At 41.9% G+C, this 16,746-nt stretch overlaps 2 protein-coding genes across 5 annotated transcripts in view; one reads left to right on the top strand and one right to left on the bottom strand.

Annotated features, from left to right (window-relative positions):
- The window catches only part of DUSP29 (dual specificity phosphatase 29), a 108,446-nt gene that overhangs the window by 39,726 nt on the left and 51,974 nt on the right, over positions 1-16,746 (top strand). Inside the window, exon 5 of one of the 3 annotated variants that reach the window (XM_060126234.1) lies at positions 7,055-8,158. The exons of the other annotated variants lie outside the window; for them this stretch is intronic. The gene's annotated coding sequence lies outside the window, so the exon portion shown is untranslated. Of the gene's footprint in view, positions 1-7,054; positions 8,159-16,746 lie in introns of those variants that run through there. 3 annotated transcript variants of the gene reach the window in all.
- KAT6B (lysine acetyltransferase 6B) overlaps positions 505-16,746 on the bottom strand; it is a 56,418-nt gene continuing 40,176 nt past the window's right edge. For both annotated transcript variants that reach the window (XM_060126221.1, XM_060126222.1), the window contains exons 10-14: positions 10,932-11,163; positions 10,455-10,614; positions 9,536-9,859; positions 6,980-7,271; positions 505-4,311 (exon numbers count right to left, since the gene is read on the bottom strand). In XM_060126221.1, coding sequence (XP_059982204.1) covers positions 1,784-4,311; positions 6,980-7,271; positions 9,536-9,859; positions 10,455-10,614; positions 10,932-11,163 — 3,536 coding nt within the window. In that variant the 3' untranslated portion in view covers positions 505-1,783. The remainder of the gene's footprint in view (positions 4,312-6,979; positions 7,272-9,535; positions 9,860-10,454; positions 10,615-10,931; positions 11,164-16,746) is intronic.

Genomic DNA, 16,746 nt, shown 5'->3' with positions numbered 1-16,746 from the left:
ATGATTTTTCAAACATACAAGTCCAAATTGGGTGTTTTTTGTATTAATCTTTAAAAAAATGAAGTTTGCTACCACTGGACTAGGCCCTGAGGCGAGTTTATACAGACTGTATAAATGAGGCAGCTGGGTATTTGGGCAGGATCCCTTTGCAAATGAAGATCAAAGTCAAAAAGAAAAAAACAAATTCACTTTATTTTAAAGACAATGATTGGCATACAGAAGGTATGCACTAGCATAAAATAAACTTTCATGAAAAGCATTAAAATCCATTATAAATTAATTTATTAAATAGGTATTTGGTATATGTGATGGTTTTATTAGATATTACTCTTATTTATTGCCAACCCCCTCCCACAAAGTCAAAACAAATCAGAAAACCTCTTAACTCTGATTTACACTAAATAATTTATTTTCCCAAAATGTGTATGTGTTCTGAGATGTGACACATGATACAGTTCAATTGGTCATTCTCTATCAATCATAATATGACAGGACACAAGAGGCTAAAAATGGCTCATCATAATTTATTTTATGTTAAAATGTACAGCTTTTTTTGTTTTTTTTTGTTTTTTTTTCTTGAAGTGACTGACTAAAAAGAGAACAGATAAATACAAGAGTGTCGCTGGCTCCTATTTTATACAAGGATTACGCCTCTCCTGCTTGGCCCTTACAGTCACCCTGTACAGGTACAAAGGCTACAAAAAAGGAAGCAATATAAACAGACACAAATAACTTTTTTGCTTTTTTACATGCGATTTGTAAGCTTAGTTTGAGCTATTCACAAGCTACTTCTCTATTTTTCCTTAAAAAATAACTCCAATATTTTATAAAGATAGAAAAATCTACAGATGGAATGAAAATGTAAAGTTAGAGGCATTTCCATAAAATAGCAACTTTACACCAAATTCACTATTTTTTTTTAAATCCTGCCAAGTATTTGGACATATATGAAATGTTTCAAAACCTGACAGATAAACACTGAGATATGCTTCATTCAATAAACAGAAGTCTGCATTTATAAAACAGAAAGCTGCCTTTTTTTCCCCAAAGAAATCTGTCACCAAAATGGAAAAGGGTCTCAACTTTACACCAAACATTTAGCAATAAAACCCTTTTGACTAACCAAATGGGAATAGCTTTTATAGCTCTTTACAGTTTTATAATTAACAAAAATATAGTTTTTTTTTTAAACCCTCAAATTAGGGCACCCTAATCAAGGCAAAAAACTTAAGAAATGGCTTACCGTTAGCACAACACTTGTACAGTACTACAAAATGCACTGTCACTAACAAAGACATTAGCGGCATGCTGAAGTGTCACCTCAAACAAAATATACAATAACTGAAATGCTAAAGGCATTTACATGGAGTAGACGGGGAAGAAAAAAAAACTCTAGGTTCAGTATTAAAACAGATAATTGGGGGTGGGCTGGGGCATGGGGCTTGATATCCACATTGTTTAATGGAAGCAGGCACAGCAAGTGGCTGGCTCCAAACTGTAGTCCAAAGAGAGGCCTTCCTTTGCAGAGAATTTCATATAAAAGGAACAGAAACAAAGGTACCAAAAAAGAAAAAGGAAAAAGAAAAAAGAAAAAAGAAGAAAGAAAAACAACTTGTATAAGGCTTTCTGCTGCATACAGCTTTTTTTTTTTTTTAAATAAATGGTGCCAACAAATGTTTTTGCATTCACACCAATTGCTGGTTTTGAAATCGTACTCTTCGAAGGTATTTGTGCAGATCAATCCGAGAGTGATGCCCAGGGGTTTTGTGACTGCCCATTTTGCCTACCTTCTCATGTAGGACCCATTGAGAGACTGTTTGGACATGCCCGGGTTCATGTAGCCGTGATGCCCGGGGGCCGTGTACATCATGTTACTGTGGGGTGGGGTCTGCATTGGCTGCTGGGCATATGGCTGGGTTCCCATCATGCCCATCTGCATCTGCATAGGGTATTGGGGCGTTTGATTCATGTAGCCATGATTGCTGTGGTAGCCACTGTTCATCATCGGCTGGGACATGCTGTACCCATTCATGGCATTGAGAGTGTTCATGTTCATGTTCACAGAGTTGACATTGTAGGCTGGGGATGGCATCAAGTTCACACTCATGTTCATGCCTCTTTGCATCGTTAAAGTCCGTGCAGGACCCTGCATGGCTACAGTCTGGGAGCGCCCATAGATTTGCGACTGATGGGTGGCAGCGGCTGGTGACAGAGATGCCGATTTGGTTCTCATGGAGACGTGGCCCTTGCTGGCAATCTGGGTTTGCAGTCTTTGGCTGTGGGAGATGCCAATGTTTGATGCAGCCATGTTCCGTTGCAAAAGAGGTGGTGGCAGATTCATCGGAGGAGGAGTCAGGTTGGGGGGTGGGGTCATGGTAGCTTGTGCTTGGGGTCCCCCAGGGACGGAGTGTGGAGACTGAGAAAGCTGAACAAGCCCTGTGTTACTTAATGGTGTGGACAAAGAGGCACTGTTTGCATAGGAAGTTACAGCAGCGGAATGGCTGTAAGGCAATGAATGATCAATAAGTGTATTAGTTAACTGCTGTAGTTTGGCAAGGCTGAAGGTGGCTGACGGCTGTGGATAATGCCCAGCCCCAAAATCACTCTGACCCATTCGTTCATATAAGCCAAGGTTGGTATTGCCGGTCTCGGGGATCTCAGCCAGCTGCATGGGCGGCGTGAAGTTAGCAGCCATGCTACACTGAGCCAGCTGCTGGCTGCTGCTCGGGGGCCTCTCCACCACACAGCCTTGAGGAGACTTGACACTGCAGGTCGGGGGAGAGCTGATGCTGGTCTGCTGCAGCATGCTGCAGCTCCCACTGATGTTGGACATCTGCTGGGTGACAGCACAGCTGCTCTGTGTCAGATTGCTGGAGGTGAGGTTGCTATAGGAGCAGCTGTTCTGTGAAGAGCCGTTTCCACAAATGCTGCCACCCATAGTAGAATCATAGCTGCTTGGGTTCTCGTAGTTCTCAGTTGTACTCTCGATACTGCCCAGGTCACTAAATCCGCTGTCTACGACTTGCTGTGAGTGATCTGAAACGGATGGGACATCCATCATTGGACTGGTTTCCATGTTCTGCAAAGATGGCACTGAGATGGCATTTTGATCTGGGCTGATTTGGGCATAGCTGTTTTCCAGGGCAGGGACATTTGGGCTGTTGACAGAACGTACTGACTGGCTGGGGTGGGAATGGACGGATGAAACTGGGCTGCTGTGGTCTGACTGTTGGCAGTCGTCTAGACTGGCGGCGATCTGTGGGCTTTGGTCTGCGTGAGTGTAGTTCTGTAGGCTTCTACAGGCCTCTTGAGTCTCGGCACAATCCTGAAAGGTATCGTCCTGTTCACTGTTCTCCTGGGTCAAGGACTGAACCGCTTGGACGGTCTCAGAGTCGATTTCCAAGGTTGCTGTGTTTCCCTCTTTGAACTCAGAATCTACTTCTTCACTGTTCTTTTGGTCCTGCTCCTGTGCCTGTTCTCCTGCGGGTTCCTCATCAGATTCAGGGGCGGTTTCAGTGGCTCCAGCAAGCTCCTTAGGTTCACTGTTACACGAAGCTGTAAGGTCAACGCCGCAGTCCATTAGGACCTCTGCGTTTGAATGACTAGGCTGCACACTAAGGTCTAAAAAAGCCTCCTGGGTTTCCAGAACTTCTTTGAAGCCTTCTCTTGGGCGTTCTTCCTTCTCCGATTCGGCAGACTCCATGTGACTGTCATCTTCATCGTCTGCATCATGCCCCTCGTTGTGAGATGGCTCTTCATCCTCTTCCTCCTCCTCTTCATGGTCATCCAAACGCACGGGGTCTTCTTTGTCCGTGCAGACTTCTGGCTCCTCTTTTTCCTGGCTTTGGGCACCACAGGGGTCTTTTGCTACATTTCCTTCTTCTTCCTCTTCCTCCTCCTCCTCCTCCTCCTCTTCCTCGTCCTCCTCGGGTTTGATTAGATCGTCTTCAGGTTTTTCACCTGGCGATTTATTTGGACTTACAGGTGCACACGTTTCCTCCCTTCTGTTTTCGTCCCCAGGCAGCAGGGGTTCCACGGCTTCCTTGACCTCCTCCTCAGTCCTGGTGGGAGCGGGGCTGGTTTTGTCTGCTGGAGTCTCCTTCTGTTCTTCCACTATTACCTGGTCATCGGGCTCCAAGGGTGTTTCTGGTGGGGTGTACAAGTTCAGTTTAAATCCAGTCTTCCTCTCTTTGTTTGGTCTCCACTTAGATAGACCACGCTTTGTTCCTTTTGGCCATTGTTTGCACTTTAGAGGTTCAGGATTGTCTCTACTGGCTTCTTTCAAGTTATTTGCATCATCATCCATATTGTCTTAGTGAGGAGACAGACAGAAAGAGAGAGGAAGGAAAATAAAATCTTAGAAAGCATCACCATGAACAACTTGAATTTATTCTTCTAAACAATTTAGCACATACTGCTTTCAATTTAGCATTTTAAGAGTTGATGCTAACGACACAGTCAAACCTAATACAGAATAATATTGTGGTATAAATGGAGTAAATAACCTAGGCCCGGAAAACAATATATGGCGCACACACCACACACCTCCACACACAACCCACTCTTAACAGAAAGCTGTGCTTTTTATAGGAAGCACATGGATACAGGCCACTATAATAAACGTATTTGAGTTTGACAAACAAGACATTGTCTGATACAAAAGCCTGGAATTCCACAATGTAAAGAGAATCAATTTGAATATTTGCAAATTAGGAAATGCAGGGGAAAGGGTTAAAGTTAGCTCAGATCCCAATCACCACTGTACTGGAGAAATGAATAGAACTAACTTGCATATTTATCCTGAGAAAGTGAACTTCAGCTTGTGGACATTTACTGGATTGAAATGATCTCAGATGACATTATTTACTTTGATGTGAATGTTCTCTCTGGCATAAAAATAAACTATGTACCTCTGAAACAAATGAATAACTAACTAAATAACCAGAACATAAATACATCTGTAATCTACTCCAGGATCATCATTTCTGGATGACACAAACTATAATGTATTTACCATGAAATTAGTGAACATTTAAAATACAGGTATTCTTTTTATCACTGATTCTATCCACATTGCATTTTGGATCAATGTGCAAATGTATGGTATGGTTTGAATATTAAATAAGAAGCAAACCATAACTGTCAAGTTCATTTTAGCTCAGCTAATCTTATTTTTACTGTACCTATATGCATATATGAATATAAATAAATATGTAAATACATTTATATATTATAAATATATTTATATAAATATAAGCAAGCAAACAAGTAAATATATGAATAAATACAAACATAAAACACCCAAGTCTTAAGATATTTATAAAATTAAAGATTATACTAATCTCCTAGAGGGGTCAATTTAAAGGAAAAGCTTCACAAAGAGAAATAGCCTTATTAGAAACACTATTTTGGAGAACAAAAACAAGATCTAATAATCAGTGTGGAACAGAGATCCCTTTTGCCAGATTGGATATCTAATCCTATCAGTGCAGAACAGGGTAAGCTCTTAGCTCATTTATGTAATAAAAGGATTACATGTAAACTTACCTGAATGTATTACATTCAAATTGGTTAGCTGAAAAGATACGGTGCTGTAGACTGATTCCTTCCGAAGTGCAAAGTACAATCTCCAGTTAATAGACATCTCACTAAGTTCATATGTCTATACGTATGGACAGGCATGCCAATGACCTTGGATTCCACATTCTTATTCCACGTGCTACTAGACCTATCAGCATTTGTAGGAAACCCCTCTAAGTCAGAAGATGAGCTTTCCAATAATTATTTTTTAAGAAAGAAGATCCTGAAAGGAATCAGGTATAATATGGCAACTTGGAATTTTTAAAGGCAAGTGGCACAAAGTGGAGCATGAAGGCAGTGATGATTCATGTACAGGCTCCCGAGAAGACAGCTAAGAAGTGGAAATAAGGCTCAAATTCCAGACCAAAAAATGACCTCTTTCTGCAGTTGTTTCGTATGTTTATTTGTTTAAGGAAACTAACAAACAAGGCTTGGTTCCTCTATACCCAGGGCGAAATGTCACTGCCTCAGCGAAGTATGTATGTGGCAATAGTATTCTTGTTAATTAAGAAAGTCAAGGAGCTGCTTGCTCATGTTCTTAAAACAGTGGCTTTTCAAAGGCAGGAGTGATAACCTGTGGTTTCCAGGGAAGTGAGATGGCCTGTTCTCTAGACTGAAATAAAGTAAGGTTTTGAATAGAGTCATTTCCATTGTAGAGTACAGACTGTCCCACAAATCCTCACGATTCAGCTGGGAGCTCAAGTTCCCAGCCTGACAGGCAAGGGATGGTTTCTTTTAAATAGGGCATCAAACAGGAGTCAATGGTGTTTAATATTTTTTTTAGAAGATGGGGTGGGGTGTCCCTGCCAATAGCAACTGTAAAACAGTAATTTGAAAGGAAGGATAATCTCCTGATTTCCACATTATCCTATATTATCAAAGCTAATAGTGATGGTGTGTGTAGGTTTTAGATGATTCCTGATAAGAACATATCCAAAGACACCACTGATTATAGGACACATCATCAATTTACTAATATTTGTTTTTCAGGAAGAAATAAACTACTGCATTCAATGCTCACATCAATAATAATATATACCCTGATTTCAGAAATGTTAAATGTGAAAAAAAGTACATATTAGCATCAAGGAAGTGCAATGTGTTTCTTATTGACAGACTTCAAAATTTTGGAGGATAAGCCAATTTCTGGAAAGTAAGATGAACCCACCTAGAGGAATGTTCTGGACTATGTTAAACTTCTAAAGTTGTTGAACATAAAAATCCAATTCCAAGAAGAAGGGATAGAACCTTTTATGAATGAGAAAGGACAGATGAGCACTTATTTCTGGTGGGTCGGTACAGCCTCAGAAGTGCCTTTGGGTAGAATTCAGCTGCCTGCTTTTTGGCAATAATAGACAGATATTCACAAAGGTAAGGTTTTTATAATTCCTCCACTTACTTCTACAAGGGTCAGCATTCTTAAAGCAATGATTGTCTTTTCCTTCCTCTTCCTCTGTCTGTCTTTTCTTCCCAGGCTGATGTTGGAATGCTTTTCTCAGCACTGGCTTCCCGCCATCCTCCTCTACTTCAATCTCACAGGTAGGCTCCAGCTGTGGCATTGGCCTCTCTTCGTCTGAGTTGTCAAAGGGCTCGTTCAGTACTTCTGTCGTCTCTGAAATGGTCTCAGTTGTTACACTGCTGTTGATCCTTCTGCGTTTACGACCCCTTTTCTTCTTTAGCACAAAAGGCCTCTGAAATTAATGCCAAACATAATACATCAGAGCTCATGAGAAATTACAGTGTTGAGTCGATATGCAGCAAACATGTACTGAACGCGTGTCTGAGACTCTTACACGCAAAAACTTCTGTAATGTCTTTGTACTTAACCTTCCATTTGATGTTTAACATCCCTCTCGGGCTCCTACTACAGAGACAAGTGCTTTCCAAATAAAACAATTGTTTACTCAAGCAGATGCTTTGAGAGGGAACATCCTAGCAGCTGAACTGTAGATTTTAAAAGCTAAGGTTTGCTTTTCTAGCATGTATTTTCCAGTAGTACCTGCTGGCTTCAAAATCCTGTATACCATAGTGATTAAGTCATCATGGACATCAATGCTTCTATAAATGTTTCAACAATCAACTAGCCACTGGGTCACTCATTTTAATACTTGATAACTGTTCAAGGAGCACCTACTCTGTGCAAAGCACTGTAAGATATATGATGGTGTACAAGACTAGCCTACCTGTTCCCCATTTCATAGGACGTCAGGAATGATGCAAAAGAAGAAAGGGTACTTGAAGAAAGAATTAGTCTGTTTACAATGTTAGAGTCATATATTGGTGGCTGCAGGGATATCACTGATAATTTTACTTTTTTTCTTTTTTTGGCCGTTCCACGAGGCTTGTGGGATCTTAGCCCCTGGCAGTGGAAGCGTGCAGTCCTAACCACTGGACCGCCAGGGAATTCCCCAAAATATTTCAACATAGATGGCATCTAAAGAAAATCTAAAGACATGTGGAAAGTGTCTTATTTACATAAGATATAATTTTTTTTTCTAATTGTACTACGGGTTGGCACAAATGACTCTCCATAATTGCAAATATAAAATGTTTTTTTTTTTCCAAGCAAAAAGTACTCAATGATACAAAATTCAAATATAAGAACAGGCAGATTTGCTGCTAAGATGTAATCTGTCAATAATGGGTCTGAAAAATTATTGGAAATACATTGCAAAGAAGGGTTCAATATGCTTGGTTAAAACTCAAACTCTAAGTAAACTGTATCCAAGAATTATTGTGTCTCACATTTTTAACTGCCTGAATGTTCACTGAAGTGCACATATAAATCCTGACAGTCACATTCTGTAATTTAACACTTATAATTATTAATCCCCCCAGCTGGCCTGCTCTCTCCCTAATCCATTAGAATTTTCCCAAACATAAATATAGCCAATATACAGAACTGGTTTTCTTTAGGTTGAGTCCATTTATATGACAGTAGGCATTTATCATGCCTTGGATAATTCTGGTTTTTGATGTTTTTAAAACAAATTTCTTTTGTTGTATACATAATGCATGAATACATTTTCCTTGTAAGAAATTGAAATATTATTCATAAGCCTAAAGTCCACTCTATGGGATGCTCCTTTCTAGCACCTCCCCACAGCTGCCCTTCCACTAGAAGATTGCCAGGCTTAGATGAAGGCACACCAAGCTGGGAGTCAGAACAGCAGGTTCTTTGACAGACACCACGTAGGGTGGCCTTGGGACACAGCCTTAACTTGCGCTGTCACTATTAGTCTTGGCTATCCTGCAGTGTCTGGTCCCTCTCTATGTCACAGACAGATACTAAAGACAAAGACATCAGCTCTGGGTTGAGCAGTTACCTAAAGACAAAACCAATTTTTTACTTTCTGCACAGGGTATGTGTATCTAGAGGAACCACCAGGCTACTAAGATATGAGACATTTCAGTAATGTGTACTTGCATAAATGCAAAATAGCATTAAACTGAAGGGCTTAAAATACCTTCTAACAATTCTATGCCAAGAACAAGAAATAGCATCAGGAGTGCTGGGCTTGGAGTCTGAGCACTCATCTGGTTCTGCCTCCATCTCTAAAGAGTTGTGTGACCTTGGACAAGTCTCCTATCCTGTCTCAGCCTTGCTGTTTTCATCGAAATTCACTGAAGGGTGGTTTAAGTGCTCCCCTGGGCCCTTTTCTGTTCGCATAGCCTGATTTACTCCAGTCCTATGAACCAGCAGGTGGCAGTAACTACCAGACTAGCAAGCCTGCCTGTCCCTGGTTTCCTGTCACAGCACTAACAAACCACAAAGAATAAACACAATCATAACTGTAAGATAAACAATGACGATACATGATCAGTGGGACTGGATACAAATAAATTACATCTAAAGAATGGAGAGTGAAACAAATACTAATAGATAGAATGTTTGCAATGACAAATAAGATGTGATTGAAACTGACTCAGACGGAAAATCTAAACAGACACATACCTTTCTCTTTATGGCAACTGACTGTGGTTTAGTCAACCTTGGAGGAGAGCTTTGAATATTTTCTTCTTCTTCCTCCTCTTCCTCCTCCTCCTCCTCTTCCTCCTCCTCCTCCTCCTCTTCCTCTTCCTCTTCCTCTTCACTGCTCTCTTTAGACAGCTCCATTAGCTGCCCTCGCTCCCCTGCCACGGGCCGGCTCTCCGGGGAATGCAAATATTTGTTTTTCGATTGTACTTTTGCAGGTGATTGCCTACTGTTAGCTCTAGATGACAGGATTTCTTGCTCCTCCTTTTCCCAGCAGCTAGCTTGTTCCATTAGCCGCTCAGCCTAAGGGGGGAGGGTAAAAATAGCGGGCCAGTGAGAGGGCAGTTACAGAGCCAGAGCCTCTAAGGATCAAAGGCAAAGGATCTCTAAGTCGTTTCTGATCAGGATAGTCAGCCAGCCAAGCAGAATTCCAGCTGCATCATCTCAGAACTCTTTTGCATCAGTTAGGATAACAAATCAAAGAAGATTGGGTTTCATGGGATATTTAGCAGTATTAATGATGCAGCGAATTGGTTTGAGTCCTTTATCACTACATTACATGCTCACTGGCATGGAGCACTTTAAGCAAGTTCATAAACACAAAGAATCGATTGACATTGCAGCCTTGGAGCTCAGCACCAAATTTGATCTGATTACATGCTGTCAGTAGTGAAAAATGCTGCTTTGTGATCAATGATAAATGTTTCATTTTTCATACTCAATTCAATAAAATTATCATGTCTTACCACACAACCTCAGTTAGGATAAATTAGTGCCCTATCATTTCACGAGCTCTCTCTAGATAACCAAGCTTTTGACAATGACGTTAATGACTTTCTGAGCTTCAGAATGCTACAAGATTGAAGTTACACAACTTAGGCTGATGAAGCCGAATTACCTCTTTTTCAGCTTCTCGTTCTTCTTCAGAAACTGCAGCATTAGAAATTAAAATTGGGGTCCACCTCAGACTCTCTGGATCAAGCTCATTAGTCCGGGAACAGGTTTTCAACTTTTCCATGTGGCCCAATATCAACTTTTCCCGTCTAATGATGACAAACCTGTAATGTGAGGAGGCAGAACAAAGTGCAATCAAAAGCTGAAATTTCATTTCACCTTCACATACTGACGTATGCCAGCACTAATATTATCTGTTTAGGAAAAGCCAGAAAGCTCAGCAATGAAAGGGTACAGCAAACTGAAAATCTGGGCAGCAAAAAAGTGTCATTTCCTGTTTTCTTTTTAGGAGAAAGGTTTTGATAATACCGTTGGGGAACCTCTTGTCTTTAACTGGAATGAATCCACCTCACTTTAGGGACCCTTTCTGATGTAAGATGCTTAAGAGGCAGCCGGCTCGCCCCAGGGCACCAGTACTCACCTGCCGTCCCTCTTGTCAATCATGTGGAGGTGCTGCAGCGTGGTGGCGATGTCATGTGGGCACATGCCCGTAGCTCTGCTGATGGCCTTGATGCTGATGTGCCGCTCATGGTGGTGGTAGAGATATTCTAAGATGACACTCTTCCAGTAGGCCAGGTAGGAGAGACGGCCCAGATCAGAGAGTGGCTTTTCAGGAGATCCTGCTTGGCCTTCTCTTCTAGAAAGCAAATAGCCTAGGGCAGAAAAAGCAAAAGCGGACCTCACTGTGGTGTTTTCAGACATTGGAACAGGGGCCACTTGAAATAATATAAGTAGCAACAAGGTTAAAACATCACATCAGAGAAGTGCATTAATTTTATGTATAGTCTCTTCCCAGCTACAGTGATTTGATCTCCACGAAGTTTATGCTCCTGAATCTTTTATAGCAGCCCTGTAAGTCAATTCACGCACGTAGCTGGTGGCAGCATTCGACATACACTGTGGCATATTTAACGAAGCTAAGGTTGAACACATTACTTCTGATAAGTTTCAACGTCCAAGTTCCCCAGCTTTAGATCCTTTCAAGAACTAAATGTCAGGCACTCACTCAGAAATCCTGTCGAGGGACCACCCCAAACATTAATGGGCGAGTTGTTTTCCACAGGAAGGACCGAATGACCCTTTGACAGCTGGGTCTTAATAAAAGAGAAGGGCCTCTGTTGACTGAGATCCTATATTGCTTGTTACATTTAACTAGCGGCTGATCTGAAGCTTTGTTTTAGGACTAATAAAAGAATGTCTTTTAAGTCAACTGATGCAACTCATATCAGCTCCACTAGCTCTATTTTCACCTCTTTCATGGAAATTAATTTATAATCCAACCGTTGCTCCTACAAATTAAAGCAAAACAACCTCCTTAAGACACACTGTTTGATGTGAGCTCAGGAAAGCCCTGAGCACGGTATGCTTCTGAACGTGCACTCGACAGCATTGCTGTGAAGGTTCCTTGGCAAAGGAACTTTAAAATGAGAAAAACTTTAAACCCACTTGAAGGTAATGAATGAAAGCTGGCGGCTGTCTCGGTAATTAAGAGCCACTTATGGAGTAGAGAAGAAATGTTATAAACTAATGATGTCTACCTTGCTCTAATTATCTATTTCAACAGCCTCACCTTCATGAACTTCCTAAATTTAAACAAACATCAACCACATACAGTAGGTGGCAGCAATTACAAAATCATGCTGCTCTGTAAACCACCCAAATCTTCAGCATTTTTCTTCTTTATCTACATTTTCAAAATGGCCGCATTTTCAAGGATTTTCTCAATTTTGGATTTTTTGTTAGAAGAAATCAATGCCTCTGATGCATTTTCCTGCCTCAGAATCACTGTAAATGCAAAAATATAGAACAAGAAATTCACTCTGACCCTGGAGCGGTATAACCACAACATTTTGCATTTTGATGGTTTTAATCTGAACACTATTATAAAGGATAGGCATATATTTAACTTTAGGTTTTGTTGAAGTCTTTTTGACTTGTCTCTTTAACTCATGTTTAAGTGCAAAGTATTTGATTGAATGCAAACAAGCGCCGCAAAATTTGACAGTCACACCACTGTGGACACGTCATTCGGCTGCACACCAAGGCTTTCAAGAGCAGTATGTCAGGAATGCTAACGCTGACGGCCACCGTGCAGAATCCAGCCCAGATCGTGCCCTGTCAATGTGAAGAAGAGCTCTCTGTCACCAGAGTACAAAGTGTGCCCAAACTTCAGAACACAGATAATTGGCACATCTGTCACCTGCCCCCTAAGTGCCTGGCACATGCTGAGAAATTTACTCCGTCGGCTGGAGGTCCCAGCTCTGTACTTCTGGGGCAGTGGGCGGGGGGGGAGGGGAGGGAAAAAGAGCCACAGTATCGCAGATGTGGGACTATCTACTTTTGTCCAAGAGACCCCACCATTAAAAGTCTCCTGCAGTGACTGTGAAACTCCCTAGCCCCTCGTTGGTTCTTATCTGAACCCCACAGCTGGGGACAGAAAGCACCCCCTGCCACCACCCCAGCCCAGCAGAAAAAAATCTCTGTACAACCAAAGTGGTCAGAAGGTAGTATGTGCCCTCCCTACCTTCTGTCCCCACTGTGATGAGCAACCTTACGCAGGAAGCACATGTATTTCTTTGTTCTGTCTTCTCTTCCCACAATCCCTACACTGGGCTAAGAGAAAGCAGCCAGAATCCCTCCCAAAGGCAGTTTACACAGTGCAAGCTTTTACACCCTGAGGTAATAGCATATACCTTCTCAGGGTCTGAGACCAGATGGGTTAGCCCCTGGAACTCTCAGGCAACCTGGAGTCTGTGGAGAGAGAGCATCTAGGCATGGACCTTTCAGCACCTGCTGCTCCCACTGTGTTAAGTGGCTGTCTCCTGGGACACTCCCTTGGACACAGTCTGTGGTCTATGACTGAGCCCCACCGAGCCCACCGGACACTGACAGCGAACACATCTGTACTGTGCTAGCGAAGGCTGCAAAGGCTACCAACACCTGCCAGGAAGTGATACTTTCCTGGATGCGGGAGAGAAAAAACTGCAAACCCAAACTCCAGCCAGAAAACATCAAGCAGGTTTTCAGGGATGATGGGCACCAACATTACAGACCCCACAACACCACTGTCCGAAGGCATCATTGCACTGCCTGCAGTTAGTTTTTCCTTCTCCTCTCGGACTCACAAGCCCCTCAAGGAGCTTACACCAGTGGAAGGAACTTAAACTTATGCTAAGAGCCATTTGTAAGCCCACGAAGTCTCCTCCTGAAGGAGAAATTTTTGGTTTAAATGGAATCCATTTCAACAACCAAAATGACCAAGGACAAATTTCTGGTTCCCTACGAATTAACTGCAATCACTGGTAATATGTTAAAATATGTACAGTAGCTTAGCAGGAAAAGTTGTGCCATGTCTCCTCTACTCCATTTGTGCACAAGGTTGATGTAATACATGATTTAAAGTCTACCTGCAGCAGCACTTGTCCTCAAAAAAGCTGTAGCTGGTGGCACTTCATGACTTGACCTCCATAACATGGAATGTTTTAAATAATGAATTTCTTGCCATCTTTTGTTTCCTTCTACTTTTTCCAGGCTCCTTAAATCATCATTACTATAGAGCCCACTGACATCATAATTTTTGGTAAGAACATTTACTTATTGAGTGATTATAGAGATGTGGTGCTTTAAGTTACAGCTCTTAAATTTAACTTACCAAAAAGATTCCAAATAATTGATCTAAGATGCAGGGAAATAAAAAGCACTTATCTTGGAAGCCGGTGTATTATCCTGAAGCATCTGAAACAAGTACAATACACCCCTGGTGAATAGATTCCCGTGGTGCTCTAACACCTTTCCTTAACTCAGGATACTTTCAATCAGAAAACCTGAACTACCCCTGGGGAAACCTGGCTGTTCAGACTGGAAACAGTGATGTTTGGAGGACAAATCCCAGTAGCTGCAGTATAATTAATCGCTGGTGAAATTATTCCCTTTAAATTGTCTGTGAGCCAGAGGCGCTGGTGAACAGCACTTACTCTGTGATCGGGAGACTTGCAATTGAAAGCTGACTGGCCCGTATAAACCTCATCCACACATCAACTATCTTGATAACTATCTCGAGGAAACTAGCTGCTGCTTTTGCTTCACTGGAACTACTTACCCAAAGGAAAGTGAGGTCTGAGTTTCAGTGTATGGACCACACACTATATTCAAAAAATTATCAAGGTATTTGCTTACAGGAAAAGTAAGAACAAGGTGATGTCTGCAAAAAAGTAAACGTTTCTAGGCTGTATTGCATGGGACCCAAATTTAACCTCACCTCTGTTAAGTCTGACCTACTTGTAGTAAGATAATCAGTCCTCATGTTAACTACCTCTGATCTCTAATGTTTGAAATGGTTAACTCTCTCCTAGGGGTTGGAAAAAAAGTGGTAGAGAGTTGCCTTCCTGTAGTCAGGTCCATTAGGATAAGGAAGGAACTATCTGGACAAGGTCACAATTTGTTTTCGCAGCCTAAATTCCCAAATTAGCTGAACTTCCAGCATATTAAATGCAAGGTTAACCCTTGCTTAATATGAAACATTCCTTCCTTTTAAACAAGTAATATTTAAAGAATATTAGACTAGACCAGAGTGGAATAATGTTCTTCAGCAAGGGGGTAGGCACAGGTAAGGATTTCCCTCCCAAAGGCAGCCACCCTAACCCTTGCACACCTTTTTCTTCTACCACCTGGAGCCAAACCATATGAACAAAAGGGCAGACTTTGGCAAGGTACTCCCAAATCCCATCTATCTGGATTATATGGGTTTGGAGTAACTAACTAGCTGCTTCTAGGGAAAAATAATCTTCAAGGATTATACACTTTTCATCGGACACCTGTTTAGTTCAGCAAACCCCGCTGAAGGGTTCTTATCAGTAGTCAGCACTGGGTTTACAAGCCTGGGAACTAACAGCAGGCCAGGGATTTATGGCCGCTTTCGATCAGAGGAAATCCAATGGCTCTAACCATGTATCTCATGACTGGGGACGGAAATTCACTGGTCCACGCTCATCTGTTACTGGTTTCTGGGGTTAAGCAGCTCTGTGACCAAGTGGACAAATGGCATGTTATCAGTTTAAAAAGTGGAGATAAATGAATTTCACAGGCTATTTATGTCTCCTCACTGAAATTTTGTGGTGATTTTGCAATTAGTAAAGAAGGAAGCTGAACCTTAGCCTTCCTACTGCCTGTTGCAGAGCACAGGCTATGGACATGCAGGCTCAGCGGCCATGGCTCACAGGCCCAGCCGCTCCGCGGCATGTGGGATCTTCCCAGACCGGGGCACGAACCCGCATCCCCTGCATCGGCAGGCGGACTCTCAACCACTGCACCACCAGGGAAGCCCCTTTCCTACTGTTTTAAGAGACTAGGGGTATTCTAAATGATCTGGGACCTGCCTGAATTCTTACTGCTTTCCATTTATTAAAAGATACAGATGCGTCCCCAGTAAAATTGGAAAATTTGAATTTTTGAGATATTTTGTATTTTAAAAGTTTGGTTTTGAAAATGTGGAAGTTTAAGACATCGCTCCCATAATTATATGGGCTTGATGTAATTATGTAACAACTTGAATAAACATTGCTTGACTTCTCAGTCTACTGTCTACAGACCAGTGGTTTTCAGAGCATGGTACCAGACCAACAGTATCAGCATCACCTGGGAACTTGCTAGAACTGCAAATTCTCAGGCCTATGAATCAGAACTTTTGGGGGCAGAACCCAGCGCCCGGCCTTTAACAAGTCCTCCAGGTGATTCTGATGCACACAAGTTTGAGGACCATAAACTCTGCTGTGGGGCTGCTGACTTTGATGGGGATGTGAAAACCGTCTTGTGCAGTAGGAGAGCCAATGAAGAGACAGTGGGACTGAAGAATCTCAGGTGAGGAGACCTCACCCAGATCCTTGGTGGTAGAACACTGGGGGCAGGAATCTCCAAAGCCCCACCATACTGAAATTCAGCCAGGGTCACTGAGTCGCAGAGTGCCTTTGTCCATAGCTTCTATGCCTATGCTTCTCAACCTTCACTATGCAAACAATCACCTCTCGTTACAACTGGTTTCTGATTTAGTAGGTGTGCGGTGGGGCCCGAGATTCTGCATTTCTAACAAGCTCCTATACCATGAACCAACCACACTTGAAGAGCAAGGGTTTATACATTAAATCAGTGATTCTCAAACTTTTGGGTCTCAGGATCTCTTTACATTAAAAACAAGTTGTTTAAGAGCTTCTGTTCATAAGGGCTATAGGTATTAATTTTAG

The sequence above is a fragment of the Lagenorhynchus albirostris genome, chromosome 16, assembly GCF_949774975.1.
Source record: "Lagenorhynchus albirostris chromosome 16, mLagAlb1.1, whole genome shotgun sequence".
Lineage (NCBI taxonomy): Eukaryota > Metazoa > Chordata > Mammalia > Artiodactyla > Delphinidae > Lagenorhynchus > Lagenorhynchus albirostris.
Note: the sequence above shows the minus strand (reverse complement) of the source record. Positions and strands in the feature narration are given on the sequence as shown.